Here is a 21,468-nt window from a genome sequence, read left to right on the forward strand (position 1 = left end):
CACACACAAGAGGAAGGAATCACAGCCAGAAGCTACTTTGACACAAAGTAAGAACTGACTGAATAAGATCACATACTCGTCTGCTGCAGAACTCCAAGACATTTTTTTTCCCCCAATCTCTGAATAAATTTTGGCTGAGGCAGACAAACTTTAAGATCTCTAATGAGTCCTTTCATTCTAACTAGTAATTCTAACTAGTTCACCATACAGCTGTCTTCCAGATGTCCTCCCACCAGGATCCCACTCATTAACTACACAGACATTAAATTTCGTAAGAAAGGCATTTATAAAGATAAGAGAGAAACTTTAAGTGTTTTATTTTTTTTAAAACAGATACAATATTTTTCCAAGGTCACTTTACAGTCAGTGGCATACAGGCTAGTAAAACACAAGTGCTCATACAGACGTTTCAGGTGAAATATGCACAGTATATTCTACAACACAAAAACTGCATTTTACATTTTTTCTTACTCCAGAATGATTTGGCAGCTTCAAAAAGCTTAACGCACATTTCCATTCTCAAAATCAATTTATTGAACAAAATTCAGAACTGCAACATGATCCACCCCAACCACCATGCTTATCTCAGCAAGGACCTCTTAGCAGAGCGGGCTGCAATTGCGGAGCTGTCTTTATCATGACCCTCAAAGTACTGCTGCTCTATTCGCCGACAAAAGGCTGTGAGATTACTGTAGTTCTTCACTTTTTCAGAGAGTTCATCTGTGATTAGTTGAGTAGTAAGGATTGTGAACAGGTGTCCAAACACCAGAGCATCTAATTCAGTTGGTCTGTAAAATCAAACAGAAAAAAAGAACTGGTATCTTGGAAGGCAAGTCCTGATCAAGAAAAACCCTGCTGTTCTGAATAACCTTTAGATAGGTATACAATTTAAGGATTCAGATGAAATTAGGCAATACTAAACTTACCAATTGCATGGAAACTGTGTATACAGTATATCAGAACACTAACTGTTCTCAGTATGGCATTTTCTTTGCTTTTGGGAGCTTGGAAGTGTGAAAATAACACTTCTTAGATTGGGCAGAGTTACCAATTCAGTATCAAACAATGCTCCACCTTTTAGTTCAGTAACAAGGACAAATGCTTATCAGGTCTTTTGGGGTTTTTGCTTTTTCTTTGCAGATGTATATTAAAAAAACCCAACTATTATCTCACAGGATAAAAAAAAAGAGGAGGTGTGTGGAAGCATAAGACCCCTAATTCTTTTTTTTTTGTGCTTTTCAACAGTTGGGAGCTATTCAACAAACAAGAAAAGGAGTTCCACGGTGGCAGCAACTGGAAACATCTCTTGTGAAAGGGAACTGCACAGAAGAAAACAAATATTTTGGGAATGTTTCCAGTCCTACTTTATTTTAGGTGCAAGACTTCTCAATTTTTACCTTGGATCTTTGTATAAAAGTATCCCATGTGCAAATAGGTTTTTTTTCCAACATATTAATAACTTCAAAGTCCCTCTTTACAAGTGTTAAAGGCAAGCAGCATGAGGCTTTCCTAACTGATAATTTTTTTGCCTTTTTATTTGTGCATCACTAAGCACTCTCCAGTGGAGATGTGTATTCTTGTATGACAAAGTTAAATCTGTCAGCAACAGGTTGCTTTTCTTATTTACCTCCCACAGACTCCCAGAAGCCACAGACTGAAAAATATTGGACTAAAACCACATACTTTTTTGGTAATATTTCAGACAGCTAAAAAGCTTAAAGGTTGAAACTGTACCAAGAAAGCCTGGTTAACAACAAACACAAAATCCCCAAGTTACAATTCTTTAGAAATACAGAAGGAAAGTTTAGGAGGTACTATGTTTAATAATCATATGAGAAGATGCAATTTAAGCTTGTCTTCTATAATGCATATTTCTGTATCCTCTGAATTAACACTACCTACCTAGTCTCAACTTGGAAAAGATCAAGGGGCAAAGACAAATGCAGAAAAGTATCCAAGACCATATCCTGCCATTTGAAGACATCTCCCTGTCCAAATGTAGTCAAGTGAAATCCAGATCTGTGCATTTCTAGACTGATCCATGGACACGAGAAAAGAGGGAGCTAATGTGATGTTATTTAAGTCCATAACATTTCAAAAATACTGAATTATTGCAGAGAAAAAAATGTAAAAAATTGAAAGAAACTGATGAGAGCAGAGGACATCCCATGGAGGTCAGGTCACTTCCTTTTTCTCTCCTGGCAATGCGAATCTTGGTTTTGACTTTGCATCTGGTCCTTTGTGGACCAGCTGGCTTCTCCCCCAGTTCTTAGAACTCACAGGCATGCTCATGCTAATTCAGTTAGTTAACTCATGCTCATTCAGAACTGCCTCTGGTGTTAAGAGCAAGACAAGCTGTCCAGATCAGGACAGCACAACATACATTCACTCCTCTAGTAGAGAATGTTACCCAAGAAATAAAAGTAAAGCTTTAAATGTATCATTTTTAATAAGAAATTGACTGTATAAAGGTGTACATTTGTAGCCTACATAAGTTGTGGTAGAATCATGTAGAGAAGACAAGCAGGAGTAAAAACTAAATCATAAATGGGGAAAAAAAACCCAACAAACTTACAGAAACTTTCCTTTTAAAACCTTTAAATACTTATTTATGAAATTTCATGTTTAGATTCCAGTCACATATTTTTATTTTTGCAATTAATCACACAGCATTAAAATAAAACAGGAGTTTTATATATATATATATATATATATACACACATATGTATGTATGTATGTACATGGGTATATACCTATATCTCACATTCCTGGATGCAGTATTTCAGTAAAGAATAACTTACTGCTTATTGAAGAAATATGGTTGTGTTCCTAATCTCTGGGAGAGAGCCTGACAGCACTGATCTACATCTTCAAGCACCTATCAAAACACACAAGAAAGAAAGATCCATATTGTCAGGAAATCTCGCCACTGCAAAAAATAACCTCCTTCCTCTATTTGCACTGACAGTGGGAACAATGAATGTACCATGTTGAAATATCAAAAGCTGTTAAAGTCAGTCAAAAGGACACAGGAGGCAAGTGTTACTTAATCTAACATTTGATGTAAGGCAATTCTGATTAAGTGCTTCCCATAACATTTATAACTAAACTTAATGAAAGGCACTAACTCATACCTTAAAACTTGCTGCAATCCTGCAAAGCGTGCCTCTTAACATCATACAGGAAGTGGCAGACAGGACTTACAATCTATTTTCAGGACTACAGCCTAAACTAATACCAACAAAGATGTACACTCATGGTAAAATATCCTTCCTCCCACCCCACTGGATTGCACATAATTTAAGATTTATTGCTACTGAAGGCAAATACCTGACTCCAGATAATATTTTAAGTACAGAATATACATTTTAATAGATCTGTTCAGCTACTTTCCAAAGCCTTTAAAAAAAAAAAGCAAAAAGAAGGCAGGGTAAAGAAATAAGCTTCCCCTTTCATACTGACCTGTTCAAGTGTCTTTCCAGCCCATCCGATGGCTTTCATCTTTCGCTTCACCTCCCACTGCTTCTGGTAGGACAGGATGCGGTTAAGAGGCCACGGGTAAGGGGAGCCATACCTTGGGTGAGTAATCTTTGTTTAAAGACAGAAAGGTACTGTGTTACAATATAAGAAAATACAGATACCTCTTGACAAAACAGCTAATATTTACACAGTTCTAGCAGAAAAGGAGCTGTAAAAGAGAAAGGGAGTTGTGTCTATGCCATAATTATTTGCACAGAATCTGTACTATGCAGCATAACTATTTAAAGCTATTATTTCAGAAACATATACAAAACCCATATCTATTCTGCAGTCAGCTACTTTCAGTAATGACACAGCTTCCCTAAAATGTATATGCAAGCAAAATTAAAGTGAAAAGACTGTACCATTAATGGTATAAACCTCCATGTTTCATTTATGAGCAGGGACTTGCAGTTGTGAGCAAAAGTGTTTTCTCATTAAATTTTAATTAAGATAAATGCTGCGGAACCACTCACCTCCTCTACTGTAACATCATCACACCACTGGAGATAGAGCTAGGAAGAGAAAGAACACTTACTAAAACTTCCTAATAAAGGAGAATACAGAGACAATCATTCTTCAGTAGTAGAATTTTCTTTTCTATATTAGATTAAATTTCCATTTCATTTCTTCTGTTAGACCTCTGAATGTATAAAAGAAATTAAAACTGGAAGGCAAAGGCCCAGTTGCTAGTCCTTACTTCACCAGCACCAGCACTAAGCTGAGATCAAAGGTCCGCTCCCACTGCCCACAACTCAGCACGGAGGTCACCGGCCCTCAGCCCCTCAGCCACCTGTATCCTGCCAGTGTTTCCAACACTGCTCCCACGCTGGGACTGCGTCACCTTAACTCGCCAGGGACACGAACTGCAGAGAATCCACACCTCCCACTACACATGTGAGCATGCACGCCATGGGAGGTGATAGCGGGGTGCCTGCCCAGCTGTGAGTTGGAGTAGGATACCAGGAACCACTGGCATTTTCCAGTCAGTTACTTCTACAGCTGTGGTGACACACCCCAGTTAGGTGAGGGGAATTGTACATGACTTGTATCTACAGGAACACTTCAGCAGGCAGTGTTCAGAGTGTACAGAGAATTTATTCCTGTGAGTGTACTTCACAGTGTACAGAGAATTTATTCCTGTCTCCTTTCACCTCAAAAGTTGACGACCTAATCTAAGAACAGCAGTATTTCCACTACAGAGAAAAATCCTAAAGCTTTCTTGCCTATCATTGCTTATGTAAGTGTGTGGAGTTACTAGGGTTTGTTTTACCTCTGCTGTCAAGAGCATATTATTGACCAATTCCATGTAGGCTTTCATCTCAGCTTTTTGGACTTCATCCAACCCATCACTGAGAGAATGGCCCTAAAGGGGAAAAGAGAAAAGACACACATGTAAGAAAGGATATTGGAATATTCAACAACATATGACCCAAGGATCTTTAAAGTCAATGAGCTTTGAATCAGACCCTGATCTCTTACATAGACACAGACATAGATACATAGATTATATGGACATAGATAACTCTGACACAGTTCGTTAACAAATTACATATGAAATTTTTACATACAGTATCCTATAGAATTAAAAACAAATCATCATAACATAACTAATCTAATCTATAAAAGATCTAAGCTAATCTACCAGAAATTCAGACTATTATCAGTACAGATGAACGTACTGAGCACACAGCTTCCTGGTTAGTGTATCTCTGTGACAAGAAGTAAACACAAATTTACATCTGTAATACAACTTCATCAACCACTCAGTGAAAACACAGTAATTTTTAAAATAGGGGGGACAGTTGGGGGAGTGGGGAAACAAAGGCAAATTTGAATACTATTTCACACTTCAGGATCTAGACCAGTCAGTTCTGGGTTTAAGAGCTCTGAGACCCAGAGATGAGGCATGTAGAAAAACAGTCTCAGAAACTGGTACTGGTATGCAGCTATTCTGCATAGAATTTACTTCCAGGATTTGCATAAATGACAAAGAAAAACATTTTCACCTCACAAACTCCTATTTGATGATATCTTTCTTTTAAAACCTATACTGTCTTAACAAATTCAGTAACATTCCAGAAGAGCACACTAAATCAGCACAATGATAAGCAAGATTAACGTGGTATTCACCAATTTGTGATAAAAACGTACTATTACCTTTGCTTTTACAAACTGGACTATGGGCCCAAGTTCAGACACTACTTGATTTCCCACGTGAATAAAGGGTACTTTGCCTGTAAGAGGAGAAATGTACTGTAGTAAGAGCTATTTTAACCTGTAAAACACCATTAACAATTTTCAAAGCAATTAAATACTGCAGGTATACCTGAACATCAGTGGCTGGATTGTTTGGGGTTTTTTTCCAAATGAGCACAGGTAAAGCTAACATACATAAAATACATAGAATGTTTGTAATAACAAAATAGATCCTCCTCCTCCTGAAACTCTTCTACATGTGATACTTGCAATTGTGTATTTCAAAGTTATTGAGTGAGATCTATTGACTCGTATTTTAATAATGGAAAGACTTAATTCAATGTTACTCTGAAGTACAGCTGGGAAATCCCAGGAAAGCAGACAGAGCCCTTGAGTAAAAGTTTTACCACACAATGTATTCCCACTGCCCCTGCTAAGCCACTGGTGGGGAAAGGTCTGCTGAAAGGATGATGGAGACGTGGAACTGTGCCCAGGAAAGTAAGCAGAGGGAAGTGTAAATGCACACTCAGCAAGGCAAGGTCTTGACTCTTCCCTCTCCTCAAGTCCTTCAGATTTCCAACAACTGGGCCATCCAGTTCCTGTTGGCTGCCCCTGCTTTCACTCTCTATTGTGAGCTGGCATTTGCAAGCCCCCATGGTCCTGGGATCAGGAAGAGGTTCTTGCTATGAGACTCTCAGCTTCACGGTCTCACGGGGAAGAGAGACAGAAGGAGCTTCTCCAAAATCATGGAAGCGAAATGGGGTTAAAGCTTAATTCTAGCTTAAGGCTAGTATTCAGTCTATGAAGCTGAGCCCTGAGGGTCCAGCTTATCATCTTCTCTGCTTGGTAACTTTTCTTACACTGAGAACTAAGCCAAAGCCCTAAGGCACGCAAGATACAAGAGGAAGCCCTGCACTCACAGCAAGCCATGAAGCATTACAGATGTTGCCCTATGCCCCTTTTTCCCAGCTCTCAAGGCGTGAAGCTGAGAGCTCCTACTCCAATCCACCCTAACCAGGCTGCTTTTCCTGCAAATCTTCAAATGCAATTGACAGATACTAAACTTATATTTAAGACTAAATCTTTTAGGATGATTTACATGATTGAAAAAATCCATAAAATGGAGATAAATGCTGGCTGTTTTGTAAATGTCCTCCCAGTCAAAGGCAGTAAATGAGCCTGCCCAGTGCAGAGGGCACAGCACCCTTTTTACCTTCCTGCCTCTCATCATGGGCAGACTCCACTCTCAACAGACAGTTCAAAGAGCAGGATCAGTATCTGCTTGGCTGCAAATATGTTACTGGCAATACATTCACTCTTTTTGCTGAGACACAACCTACTGTCCAGCCCAGCTCAACTAACATCAGATTCACTCATGGTTTTTATCACAAGCTTCACTCCTGACTGGCTCAATAAGCCTAAGGATAATAAATGAAGTGCATCATACCAACAAAGGCTTCATCTGCATCCACACACTCCATGTGCAGAAGGAAACACAGACCTCTGTGCTGCAGACTTCAGTGGTTTCAGTCAGACTGTACTTCACGTATCAAGACAATCGTTCGGTATCATACTTTTGAGTCCCTCAGAATGGGTTTTCTCATTACAATGACTATGAGATAAATAACCTTCCCCCCAAAATGATGAGATGCAGATTTTTGCTGCTGCGAGACAGAGGGTAGGGGGGAGGGAGAAGGGAACAAATAAAAACCTTCTCTGAATTATCATTAAACCAATATAAAGAAAGGAAACAAGGCAAGGAAATAAAAATAGTATGGATTCCAGGAGTAAGGGCAAAAAGTACATCTAATTCTACCTACATTTAAAATAGCCACATTTCACTGCGTTAACCAAAAATATCAGTAGCAGCATCAGAACCCATAGAGGTGGCAGACATATACTGACAGGTGCTTCCACACAGCAGTCATCAGCCAGAGACAGAGAATCAGTAAATATGTACCTCCTCACATAACAAAAATCTGGGACAGTGTGAGGATTAAAAAAACTTCTGCACCCTGCATTCTGTAATTCCCTCTGATTTTTAGGCAATTTTCTGAAGCTAGCCTCTGGACATTTTTAGGCAACTAGCCACCTCCAGCAAAAGGTAGGCTCTCTACCCTTCTAATACTTAATTTTTTGGTGGTCAGTTTGGATTTTTTTCAGACAGTCTCATGGATCTGAGGAAGATTTAAAATCACCTGTCACCCATAGCAGTGACAATGCACCCTTTGGTCTCCTGTATCAACATCCTGGCAGTCATCTCCCAGACAGGGTAACAAAAGAGAACCTTTCTCCAGTGTTGTCTCAATCCAGCAATAGACAAATATAACAGCATTCCCTGAAATATTCCCTGCATGCAGAACAAAGCCCCTTTTAGACACGTATGTCTTTCTACTTCAGGACATTTGAGAGAAGACTTCCACCAGGCACTGAACACTCTGAAAGCTTTATACAGGTACTGCAGTCACAGGCACGGTTACACATTGTGCCTACATCACTTTCCATTTCACTGCTTTGATTGTTTGCAGAGGAGAAACGGCACTGGAGGAGAGGGAAAGGCAACCCACACACAGTAGCACTGACCGACTGTTATCAGCAAGACAAGGCATAGTTGCCATGGTATCAAAATGGAGGTATAACATAGTAATCTAAATGAAGGCCACACTTACCAGATGGGGACATGTATTCGGCATTTGCCCTGCAAACCACTCGGATTGGCAGATTGCACATTTGCAAAAAGGCCTGGAAACAAAGAGTCACATTTAAAAAGCATTAATATACCAGTGACAAACAAATGTGGTGTTTTCAATACCTTTGACTGTTTTAGCTAGTTCCTAGCACACTCTTATAAGTATAGCTCCTTACATACTGCTTTTAGGAAGAAAGAAGGGTAAGTAAAGGAAAACAAGATTTTTTTAACTTCCCTAGACAACAGTTTATGATTCAGTCATTGACTGGAATTCTTCTAATGTAGTTTCATCTATTTTTACTGTTTTTTCAAGATGAGCAAAGAAGCAGTCAGTATCTGACAGACACAATTAGTGTCGTGGCTGTACAAAATGAAGCGACATTTTGCCCCTCCTGAAAATTGTAGTACTCACTTCTGGCTAAAGCTGGCTAATCAAGTTCATGTTGTGTAACATGGCAAACACATTTGGCACCTTCCCATATTATAATCACAATAGCTGCCAGAAATTTTGCTCTATGATACTGTCAGCACACGAGTCTGCTTTGGGATGAAGAATTTTTAAAATATAATTTATGGGATTCATGGAGAGCATAAGTGATCAATTTACCATTTCTTTCTATCTGTACTCTTAGATTCAAAGCATTCTCAGTAGGATAACAATTTCTGTCAGCACCTGCCATCACCACAGAATCCATAGTGTATTTCTGTTGAAATACCAAAATATCAAGAAAAGTATTTGCCATTTGGACAGAACATGGCAAATAAGGAATCTTAATCTCTAGAGACTCTCACAACTCAGTAACTCCTATCATTCATTTTGTCTCCACAATTAGGCAGGTCACAATTCCGGATTCCAAAATTATACCTATTTATCCACCATGGCTTGAGGTAAAAAAGGCCTACAGCAAGAAGGTTCCCACTATGAAGAAAAATGCTGCTGTAACACAGCACTTCGTACATGAGCCTCCTCCCTCCTCTTCAGACTGCAGGATCTGGCAGTAAACTGCATTCTCACAGCTTTAGCTGCTCAGACTCTAAACACAAGACATGAAAGTAACCTAAACCTGAATCTTGAGATTGCTCATTTCTGCACTAAATGAGACCAAAAGGGATGAACTAACGCTGGCATCAGCCCTGTGTTTGTGGCTTCTGTCATATCCATTAAGCAAAGAAAAATAACCCAAACAGCGCCTCTTCTCTCTCCTATGTTCTTCAAGGCCATTATTCCCAAAACCCTAACCCAGTCCAGGGAAAAATAGCCAAAAGCTTTGGTCCTTTTCCAATCAAATCAAAGAGCTGCATAGTCCATTATGATATTTGGCTTTCGCAGGTTTACATGACCTAACTCAAATCCAAATCTCAGTTCAAAGACAAAAACTATGGTCACGAACTGCTACACAAGACATTGATCACAGCTGGTAAGAGCCTGCCTCAGAACTGCAAGGATTTCTATATCTTTTCATTTCCTCAGCCTAACTTAAAGCCCTGCTTGGGAGCCAAATACTGTATGTACACATACAGACAGAGAGATAGACAGATATATAAAGAGAAGGTAGTAGTCATGGTCAGCGTAAGCCAAATACTGCAGGTCCTCCACTATTTAGCAATAAATTGGCCACATTTGACAACACTTCACTGACCAAGTCTGTGCACCCATTGGAGCCCGCCAAAAATTGAGGATCTTGCTACCTTGGCACCCCAAACTCCGTGCAAACAGTAAGGATACCCAAAGGACTAATTCTTCAGTAATTTAAGTAATTTAAGGTACTGGTCCATCAGAGTCCTAGATCTCTGCCTTTGCCTGTGGCTCTGCAGGACCTAGCAATGTCCAGGCTGCTCCAGCTGTTGTTATTTGCATCACATCTTCTGCCCAAACTGGGGCTTCATATACAACTTCTTCAGAGATAAAAATGCAGACTTTGGTTTAGATTACATACATGCTCCTATGCCACTGATGGACACGAAAAACATACACTAACTCCACTAGTACACAGACTTCATTCTTCTGAAAGCTCCACCAGTAGCTAACAACAGTATTGTGCTGCAGTGGAACAGATGGCACCAAACAACAGCTCCAAAGAATTTCATCTTTGGGTGGGAGGAGTGGACTTCTGCCGTACTACTTAATCCTTAGCTGTTGAATTTAATCTCAAAAAATGTGAGGTTTCATTTGGTCTAGGCTTACCAAATTAATTTCTTTCACAGTAAGGCACTAAATTAACTGCAGTTCTGCAGAGAGGAATTTTGTAACTGCCATGTACTATTCAGACTGCAAGTTCAGAAGAAAAAGAAGTCTGGGCTGCACTGGAACTGGGGCAATATGTGAAGCTGAAAAGCTCATAAGTGCAGAGACATATTTAAGCAAAAGGAGATGAATCAGAAAACTATTTTTAGTTTTTGTATCAGCATATCAAAAATTAGACATGCTGGCACAGAACACTTCGGTTACATGAGCTGCTTTAGCAAAATACTGCCAACTGTACCTTGCATTGTACATAGGCTCCTACATGGTACAAGGTTCCTACCAAAAATAGTTTGCAACTGAAAAATAGTCCTCAGCACAGAAGCTAAACTATAAAATCTCTTCAGTGTAAAGAGGTCTAACAAGTTTCCATCAAATCTGACCTTTCTCTCTCTCCTTCTCCTCAATAAACATCCACAGAGCAAGGAATATCAACCCTTATTTACACCTGGCAGGGAAATTCCACCTCAGTCTCTGACCTAGTGCAAAGGGGATTCAGAATGCACTGACATTTTGGCATCTCAAAAATGCAAACACAGTGGATCCATGTGCCTTTTTGTATTTTGTAAAGAAAAGAGGAAAGAGGAGATTGAACTAAATTTGAGCTCTAATGTGGAAATAAGTATTAACTATATAAAAATGTTTGCTACTCCGCATAATAAAGTAACGTTAGAAATGAGTCAGTCTACCTTCAGTAAGGTTAAAAAAAAAAAATTAAAAAAATTAAAGACCCTAAAGTAAACACCAAATCAAAAACCTGAGAAAATTTCCTCAGAATAGTCATCTTCAGTTCTGATGAATGTTTCATAAATGGAAGACCAGGACTGAGACAGAGAAACTGAAGAATAATTTAATATTAAAATGGTGCAAGCCCATCTGGTTCTGCATTCACCCCAGCAGTCCCCCTGAAAGGTTCTGAACACTGACCACTGGCTACTGGAGCTGCCCCTTCAGCAGCCTTACAAGGCCATTCCAGCAACCCCCCTTCAGCATCCCTGTGCCAAGACCTATTCCACTTCACTCTTTGTCTACATGTAGGATCAACTTTTAAGATGAGTGATGAAATAAATCTAAGTATATAATATATAATATTAATAATATAACCTAAATGTAAAATACAATAAACCTCAAAAAAAAAAATTAAAAAAAACCCAACCTACCATAACAGCCTTAAAAATATAAAAGCCCAGGGAATTAAAAGACCAGTATGTTGCCCTGTAACTTGTATCCAAAGCATAACCTGTTCAATTTTAAGTGCTCCTTACATACTGTTCTGCAGGAAAACGAAAGATCCACAATATAAGACAAGTTTAATCCTTACTGGATCTATACTGCTTAACTAATCGTTACCTAGAGAAGTAGGCCAGTATCTACTTCTTGATTCATCACTGATACCCTTCAATTTGACTAAAATGCTCATAAAACACTCATGAACCAATAAAAGGAGACAGTACAAACCCAAACTGTGAGGACTCAGCCTAAGAAATAAGCCTTGCAATTTGCATTGCTATGAGAGTACTCACATTCTTTCACTGATGTAACTGACAGGCTTTGGAAATTATTAGCATTAAAAACACAGGTGTTTTTGGCTTTTCAAGCACAGTGAATGCATTCCATATTTATGGAAATGAGTTTCTTTTAGAAAAAAACATGGACAAGGATCATGACCAATGCATTCTTATAAATATCCACTGGCAGAAAACCTCTAACTTTTCTTCTGATGCATTCAACTAGATAAACTAGATTTTAGACAATAACTGATGTTAGTAAGTGGCATGAACTCTTACCAAAATATTTGAAATTAGCACAGATCAAAGAAATACTACAGAGACAACATAGGACAAAGCAGCAATTTTTTTGAATCTTTATCTCATTTAATGCTTCAGCCCAGTGATCAAGAGAGGATTTGTTCCCTTTTTGTCCACTCATGTAGCATGTCAAGAACCAGCACATTTGGTGTGCATATGGTATCAGACTGCCATGGCTTCCTACTCTGATAAAAGATGCTGTGGAACACTGATTATTTCAGCTCAGGGATGAAATAATCTCATTTCCCTTTGAGTACTTCACATACATAATTTGAGAAGCCAAGTAAACCCCTGCTTTTCTTGTGAGAGAAACCATTAGGAAATGGGAGTGTGCTCAGCTCCTCTGAGTCCTTTTGGAGTCAAGGACAAGAGATTGAAGGCTAAAACCACCCCAGTGCAGTTCTGCTGAGATTTACGGAGATATCAACACCCCTTCAAAGACACGGCATCAAAAGCTGAGCAATCTGAAAGATCAAGGGCCCAGGTTTATTCTAGTACATCAGAGATTATTGTTAACATCATAAATTTGGGTGAAGAATTAAAAAAAAGGACTGAAAGGGGCCAACTGAATTTCAAGTGATACACAAGCTAGTTAATCACATCCTTATAAAAATTCACCTAAAAATGGTAAGCAAGACAGTAATAGCAAAACTAGAAACAAGATACATAACTGAGCACAGCCTGTCATACCTTGTAAAGATCCTTGAAATTCCAAAAAACAGCATTAAATTTCCCGCTCTTTTCTCCTCTGGAAAAAAAAAATGTACTACTAAAGAATGAAGAGGGTGATTATTACAGGCCACAACCTGGATCTCCTCCAGCACCTAGGATTCTCATACGATAATACTACAGCAGCTGCAATTCTTCTGAAAAAGTACACGTTACTTCATCTAAAGTTTTCTAGTCCAAAGTAATTCAGAAGACGTTCACTGAAAAAGTTCATAAATACTTTAAGCTATTCCAAACAAACTCTAAGCAGGAAAAGAGAACTGAATTCCTCCTGGAATGGATAAACTTGGTGTTTTTTATGCTTAACACCTATCCGAAGAGTTAACTAATTTGATCAATTCACAAACAGAAGGGATTAACGCTCTTATTTACCCTGGCCCGTGTTAGAGAAGATCAAGAGATGTTTGCTCAACGGACTTTACACAAATAAAGGAAACTTCCTTCAAGTATAAATATACAAAATTCACTACAACTGAAGGACATCAAACTAAAATGCTCAGGCTTTTAAAAGGAACGAATAATTTCATGGTCCATACTCTTTAATGCAGCATAAAACAAGAACGATGAAATCTCAGATTGGGAAGAACTGAGTTTATTTCCCTGGCATCAGCAAGAGTGCCTTCTTTATCCATATATTCCACTGATTATCTGCGTTTTGATAATTTTAAAAACTGAGGCTAGATTTCCTTTGCAGTACTGACACTGGCCAATGGCTGAAGCAGATGCCTGGAAAACTGTCCAGTTTAGTAACTCACAGTTAATATCTCTGCCACAAACACTTTAAGTTATTTCCGGAACAAAGTGTGTCCTTTCTTTGGATGAGGTTAATGTAAAAAACAGATAAAGGCATTAAAAAATAAAGATTTGGCTTAATACGGTCTGTCGGCTTCTCTCCCACATGCCTCTGCCTCTCTTTCCTGCAGGCTAGCAGTCTCCTCTCTCACACTCTTCCAGCCTCTCTATCTGTAGCATCATCTACTCTCCTGGTACCTGGAATGGGAAGGGAGAAATGTATTTTTGGCAATGACACCTCTCTTCTTCCAGACTGAAGCCATCGAGTCTACAGAGTTGCTACTGCCCCTGTGCACCTTGTTTTTAATGGGAGACCTTGCTGTAGACAGAAAGGTGGAGGGTTGGTTGCTGCACATCCATGAGAGAGGGAGAAGAGGGAGGAAAAAAGATGCCACCAGATGAATTATGCCTGCCCTTCCCTGCCCTCCCAATATATACTGTTATAGACTAGGGAAGAAAGAGTTGTGGGACAACAAACTGAGGAAAAGTATGTGTAAGCCTCTCAAGTGCCTTTCCTGCCCTAGTGCACACTGATCCACAGAGTCTGGTGGTTTGTATTGCACTGTCTTCTACTCACAGAGAACAGAATGGGCAGCTCTGTTTTCAAAGGCAGGTGAAACAAGCAAGTTCCTATTTTAGCTGCGAGAGCAAAGGATCAGTAACCATGTGCAAAAGGGCTGATAGGAAGCTTTGAGGTGACACTCGTTACAAAATTAATCAACAATCTTATGCCTATCATTCATTTCAATCATGGCAGCTGACACCTCCTGCCAGAATTAAGGAGTACATTCACAATAGCATTGCTTAAAGGACACAATCAATGTAAGGCTTGTTTTTTCTTATAGCCCACCCAATTTAAAATTCAAAACGTAGGTAGTATGTTGGATTTCAGTTATCTAAAAAAAATAATCAGAGCAATCACCTTTGTGCTGATTTGGCACAGTTCAAAAGCCCAGAAACCACAGCCAGACACGGGACAACTCACCCCACCCTTCCCTTCCTCCTCTTCTCACACAATTGACATTCTCATCTCCGCTGCTGCTGCTGCCGCCCTTGAAACAATGCAAGAAGGCACAATGGCATTGTGCCTTCCTATGATGACAAGGATGGAAAGTGACTGTGCACGAAAAACAGGGGCAAGGAGTAAGAGAAGGGAGGGAGGAGTTTTGTATTTATTCCTACAGTTAATTGTTTTAGCTGTGATTTTCACTCTTGCTCTCCCTTCCTCTTTGCCCTGCCCAGCAAAGGAAGGGCTGTTTGGACACCGTCAGCTGGACACAAAACACACATCAGGCAGTGAATCACCCTGGCAGAGCTCCATCACAACGCTCTCCCCTCTTCCCCTCCAGTTCCCTCTCAGAAAACACATACAAGCAAACACATATACTCATTAAAAATGAGTTACAACTTGACGTAAATCATATCCAGATTGCAGTTTCTAAGATCAGAGGCAAGAATGAAATTACTTATGCCAAGACTCAAATAGTTCACAACTTATGCCCCCACATGAGGAACACTATTTTCAGATGGCACAGTCCAGGCTTCATTTGAAGAAGATATATTCATGATTACTTTTTAATAAAGAACAAGCCATTCGAATGGCTAAACATTTAATAAAGAACAAGATGAATAAGAGAGCATCTTATTCAGCAGCACTTCTAAAGGCACTCACACAATAACATTATGATGAAAGAGTGAAAGGCATTTTATGTTTTCATTTTTACGCTATTTCATGAGCATACAAAGGACAGTATGTGATGACAACTAAAGAGTTATTCTCCACTTTATTGCAGGAACACATTTTAAAATTAAAAACCATGAACAAATCTACAGAATAATTCAGTTTTCATATCAAACAGCTGCAGACCCTGTAACTGAAATAGTGTGTCTAAGGTTATAAATGAAAACTGTTCAGTATCATTCCTTGAGTGACAGATTAAATTCCTAATACAGTTATGGTAATGGCCACGTGTAGTTTAACATAAATTAAGAGCTTAATTATATTTGTGACTATTTTAAACAAAATAACAAATTCCTCTGTACCTGTGAACGTAATTTATAGCAAAGCCACGTTCATTCTCCAAAACAATCTATTTTACACTGCAGCATGGCACTGCTCTAATGGCATAATGTAATTCTTGTTGTAGAATGTGGAAAGAGTGGATTCACTGGTAGCACAGAGGTTTTGAAGATAAATGAAGATTCTATTCATTCAAAGGTAATTTCATCTTAGAACTATATGAAAGATGTTTCACTCACAAACACTACCTGCATATCTTGGGTTTTCAGCATGTTTTCAGCAACAACACAATGCTGCTAGATTGATTATGTTGATACTGCATTTCTCACCATGAAGAATTCCAGGTTTTATGCTCTTTATAAAAAAGGGATTGGCAGATTTTCATTTCAGTACCAAGCCTTTGTTTAAGCCTCAGCAACAAGTTCAAATTTCTGCTAATGTTTTGTCTAGAGAAAAACCAAACCACAATTCATACACACACACAGAAAAAAAAAAAAATCACAAATCTGTCAAGGGCAATTAATCATGTGTGATTTACACATTTATTTGATTACTTGTTGAAGTAAATAAGCAATTGGTCTGTGTAACACAATTTTAAATTGCCCAAACATCCTTCTGTCATTCAGGACTAAGAACAGACAATTCTAGAAGCACATCCCTGGAATATATTAAGACCACTTACAAGGACATCAATTGCACAAGCCATTAATACATATCTTAACATAATGAGCTGCAGGCTCTATAACCTCAGGACATCTATGAGAATTTCCAGAATTCTGAACGTTTTAGACAGCCTTTTGAACAAGGCTATGAGACTACCTGCATAAAGATTTCAGAAGAACCTGTAATAAAAGAGGCAGTCTCAACATCCACATTCCTCCTCCAGACAAGTTGGAACAGTTCAAAGAGATGCTCTGAGCTGCCTCTTGAGGCAAGGTCTGGCACAATGTAGCTGTATTAACCCCCTCCCTCCTACTCAGCCACACTACTTCCACCCAGGCACTAAACAACATGGCTTTACCTGCACCAGGCATCAATAAGGAGATGGAGCTGGGACAGGCCCTCTGCTTCAGACTGAAATATGGTAATTCAGTTTTAATACACCTAAAACTCCATTTTTCCCTCCTTGAAGTTGTGGAGTTGTTTTGTTATCAAAATATAATTGTGTACTCATGCACTAGTTTTGGTGGCTTTTTTCACTATGAGAAGCCTGGTAAGTAGGGATGCTGTATAACAGAAGCTGTACAATAAATACACAGAGAATGGTTTTAACTATGAGTCATGTTACCCAGGAGGTGTGTGTGTTTTCATTAACTTTGATGGGAAGAGCGCTGAATGTCTCACAAGAACAGAGCCTTCATTCTGTGTACAAATAATCTCTTTCCAATAGCTGAATAATCATTACTGATTAGTATTTTCCCTTGATTTTAATTCATTTGCAGTGAAAATAAAATTTCATTCAATATCAAGATTTTGTAGCCTAAGAACTAGTGGACTTCACTTTCAACAGGACTGTATAATACACTACTTCAAGCTGACAAACAAGAAGTGCAAACACCAAGATGTACCAGAGATAATGCACTAGTTCACTTGAAATTATGTTGCACTTTCAGCAAATATAAAGAATCTGAACCCAGTAAAAGACAAAGAAATTGCTAAATTAGTCTGTTTCCAAAATCAACAATGTGAAGCACAGGAATTAAAAAGCAAACAAACAAAAAATAAAACAAACAACCCTACCAGAATCAACATAGAAGTTCCATAAGATGACAGGGATTTTTGTGTTTAGGGTTTTTTTAACTATTGAAGGCACCACCACCGTTACTTAGCAATTCCCAGAAGACTGTTCTCCCCTCTCCTATCTGACATTAGGAGTCCAGATTTTACTGCACAATGAGAAGTCATAAGTCCAATCATTATTAAAACAGCAAGACTCAATCAACTTCCTGTGCTCAACCCGCAACCCTCACTCCTCACTACTTACACATACACTGAGAGCAGCTTGCTCTGCTGTCTACTTGATCTGCTCTGTTGACAAGAGATACATGAAGTGCCATCCGTATTGCAGGGTTGGCAACTTCCAAACAGTCAAGTTTTACTCTGACTAGTTACTTACTATGCCATTGGGTTGTATTCGTTATTTTATATATAGATATCTGCATGTATGTCCCTCTGAGACCTATCCCAGAGCAGCGCTGTGAAGAGGTGCTACAAGGAGATTTTAAGAAATATCTGAAAGACTGGCTGCAACACATTCGGAGTCTGGTTGTGAACCATCTTTCTCAAAGATTTGATGGTGGCTGACTCCACACACTCTTTCGACCAGAAAGACTCAAACTTCTGATATGTTTTCACCACGTGGAAGTTCAAAGCCACAAACAAGCTTTTTATCTTTCATATCTGCTCTGGTGATATTCATGTGCCCCAAATCACTAACGGGGGGAAAAGGAATGGCAATAGTGGGAAAAAAGCCCTCATTTCAAATTTTTCTTCAGAAAAAGACCCCAAAAAAACCCCAAAACTCCAGCAAAAAGATATCCAGTAAAAAGATAACAGGCTCTCATCAAAATAAAATTCTGAAAGACAGGAAGTCATCAATTTCCTTATGCAAAAGACACAGATATATTTAAACCTTTCTGATCATTAAGCTACAACACATAACTGCATATCCCAGTATCATTTACAAAAAGATGAGAGACACCAGGGACAGTTATTCTTTCACAGTCACAACCATATTACACAAATTCTTAAAAATTTATATGATTCCCCAATACAAAATTATTCTATAAAGTTTAAGATCAGATATCTACCAGAGTCATATTTATAGTCATGGCTACTATCAGCTGTCCAGCTAGAGAATATTGAAGAGAAACAAGCTTTTTTAATATATTATAGTTAATTTATCATCTAAGTGACATGTGTAGGATAACAATGGACTGGAAACAGTATAGCAAAATGATGCATTAGAAAAGGAAATTTTTTGCTGGTGGGTTGGGGGGTTGTGTTTTAAATACAAGCCACACATACACGCATTGTTAGACAGTAAGAAAATTCATAAGAATGACAGAAAATACAGTTGCTGGAGTAAAAAGGAACACTGAGATCAAGTGAGCAACAAAAAAAACTTACTGGCATTACTGTGAGGCACAATATAAAACATACTGCCCAAACAAATAAACACTGTCCCATTTATTAGGTGTATCAAGGATAACTCCTCTTTCCAGCAAAGGATAAAGCTATCTTCTTGCTGTGATAGAATTTAGTCTTACAGGTATTTCCTTGATTGCCAGACTGGAAGGAAAAAAGTTAAGAGATCCTGGAAGTAGTTACCATGACCAAATGATCCTAACCTTTTATGTTAGTTACAGCCTCCAAGTGTCCCACTTTGGCTAAATGAAACGTGATTTTTTCAGGTAGCAGTCAAAGACTGCTTGCTGGAGCTTCTCTGTGCTAGATCACACACAAAAAGCAAGAAGCATTAGAACAGTGCAACTCCCTGCTAAGCAAAGCCGCAGCAAAGTTGCTTTGAAGAACAAGAACCTTACGGACATCCTGCTCTCCACCACTTCTGACAGCCAGGCCTTCTCTACTAATGGCCAAAACGTCCCCTTGACATTTGGGGTTACTGAACCTAACAGATTAATGGAGATTACACAGATTTCACAGCCACAGAGGTGCTATTCAGTCAATTAGAGGTGCAAGTTTGTCAATTAGATGGACTATTTCTAAAAACCACATTGAATCTCAAGTCTGTATACATGATGAATTCAAAAAACCTATCAGAGACATACAGAGATGTGATGACCACAGCATGAAGCAAATATGCCTTGAGTTTGGGGAAGTATTAGCTTTGAGAATTAAATAAGCAGCACACATCATGCAAAATGTTACAAGACAAACATGCATAACAAGTGACAAATGGTATGAATCATGCACAGTTCCCACAGTAAGCAGACAAACAGATACTGTACAAACATAGACCAATGTAAATAGGAGTACAAGTAGCAGCACTCTACGCAGGACTTTCAAAGTCCTCAAGTCCTTTAGACTCTGGCACTCCAATGACAACGTAAAGCAAATCAGATGCAGGAAATAAGTCATTGATTTTAGCAGAAATAATTCTTAAATTAACCATTTAGCTAAATACAGCTACTTTAGCTACATAATATTTCAAAAAATAAAATGGAATTAACATCTTTAGTTTAGAAAATATGACATTTTACCTGAACAGCAAGGGAAGATGCATTATCAGAAAGCAAAATTTGTTCATCTGTTGAAAGAAAAAAACCAACACACAATTACAAAAAAAAAGTGCACATTTAGCTACTGACCTGTAACTGTAAACCACTCTGGGTTGCATTTCTGACACATAAAACAAGGAGCACATATATAATTATTATGCAGCTGGACTAAAAAATCTGTGATATGAATATTAAAAAGATTAAAAAAAAACAGGATTTTTTTCTCCTGCAAATGCAATTGCACTTATCATATATTACCACCAATATACAATAAAAAACGCTCACAACTAAAAATCCAAATGCTTGACTTTTATGCCAATTACTCTTCTTCTAATCAAAGTTAAATAAAACTGCATCTTCATACCTCCTCTGGCTAAAAAGTAAAAGTATTCAGAAACCTATAAAAGCAGCTTGCAGTTAATATTGCACACTGTGTCTAGGTCTGTCACACAAAAGAAAGATGACAAGTTCACTGCAATAAAAATTCCATGCTTAGAAGACTAGGGCTGCTACCTATTAGTCTTCATTACTTTGCAGTCTTCTGACAACTGTAGCAGGCTGCTGAGCCCCAAATGGGGGCCATAATGTGATCTGATGATATATGAAGAGCTGCTAAAGGGAGCCTGAACCATCCTAGCCTATACATTTTAACAGTTCCTTTTTACTGAGAGCCCACTTTACCACAAGACTTCAAAAATCTGCTGCCTCAGCTATTGGTGCAGTAAATCTGCCAACTGTGCCTGCAACCACATCATTTTACACTGCCTACAGCAGCCAATATAATGAGTCAATAATAAACCAAGGACCTTATAGGCCATGAATAGCTGGTTTATATTGGCAGATGCAAACATAGCTAAAACCTCTGACCAGACAAACAACACAAAGGACTCTTTTAACAGTTTCTGTGCTTCCTTGCAGTTAATTATCTTAGTGCATATTTAATGTGTTCTCTAAAAATAAAGTAATTATTAATTGCCAAAACCAGTGTACCCACCCTTCAGTTGCTGATACAACGCAGCATTTTCAGGCCAAGGCTCTGCGGCTGTGGAAAGAGGAGACATTAATTACTCAAGACAAACAACAATGTGCTTGCAAATGCTAACTGAACACGAATGTTACCTAGAGCAGGAACTTAAACTGCAAAGATGCTGATGCAAGATTTAAACATGCCCTAAAAATGTCCCACTGTCACTCTCTTCTCCCATACTTCTCTCTCCTGCTCACAGAGG

At 38.6% G+C, this 21,468-nt stretch overlaps 1 protein-coding gene across 2 annotated transcripts in view; it reads right to left on the reverse strand.

The window, feature by feature from the left end:
* Nucleotides 1-293: 293 nt before the first annotated feature.
* The window catches only part of MTX2 (metaxin 2), a 515,033-nt gene continuing 493,858 nt past the window's right edge, over nt 294-21,468 (reverse strand). For both annotated transcript variants that reach the window (XM_064660788.1, XM_064660787.1), the window contains 9 exons: nt 21,234-21,281; nt 20,222-20,268; nt 8,388-8,460; nt 5,680-5,756; nt 4,793-4,885; nt 3,996-4,034; nt 3,463-3,588; nt 2,802-2,878; nt 294-788 (listed from right to left, as the gene is read on the reverse strand). In XM_064660788.1, the coding sequence (XP_064516858.1) occupies nt 581-788; nt 2,802-2,878; nt 3,463-3,588; nt 3,996-4,034; nt 4,793-4,885; nt 5,680-5,756; nt 8,388-8,460; nt 20,222-20,268; nt 21,234-21,281 (788 nt within the window). In that variant the 3' untranslated portion in view covers nt 294-580. The remainder of the gene's footprint in view (nt 789-2,801; nt 2,879-3,462; nt 3,589-3,995; nt 4,035-4,792; nt 4,886-5,679; nt 5,757-8,387; nt 8,461-20,221; nt 20,269-21,233; nt 21,282-21,468) is intronic.

This window comes from Pseudopipra pipra, chromosome 7 (genome assembly GCF_036250125.1).
Source record: "Pseudopipra pipra isolate bDixPip1 chromosome 7, bDixPip1.hap1, whole genome shotgun sequence".
Taxonomy (NCBI): domain Eukaryota; kingdom Metazoa; phylum Chordata; class Aves; order Passeriformes; family Pipridae; genus Pseudopipra; species Pseudopipra pipra.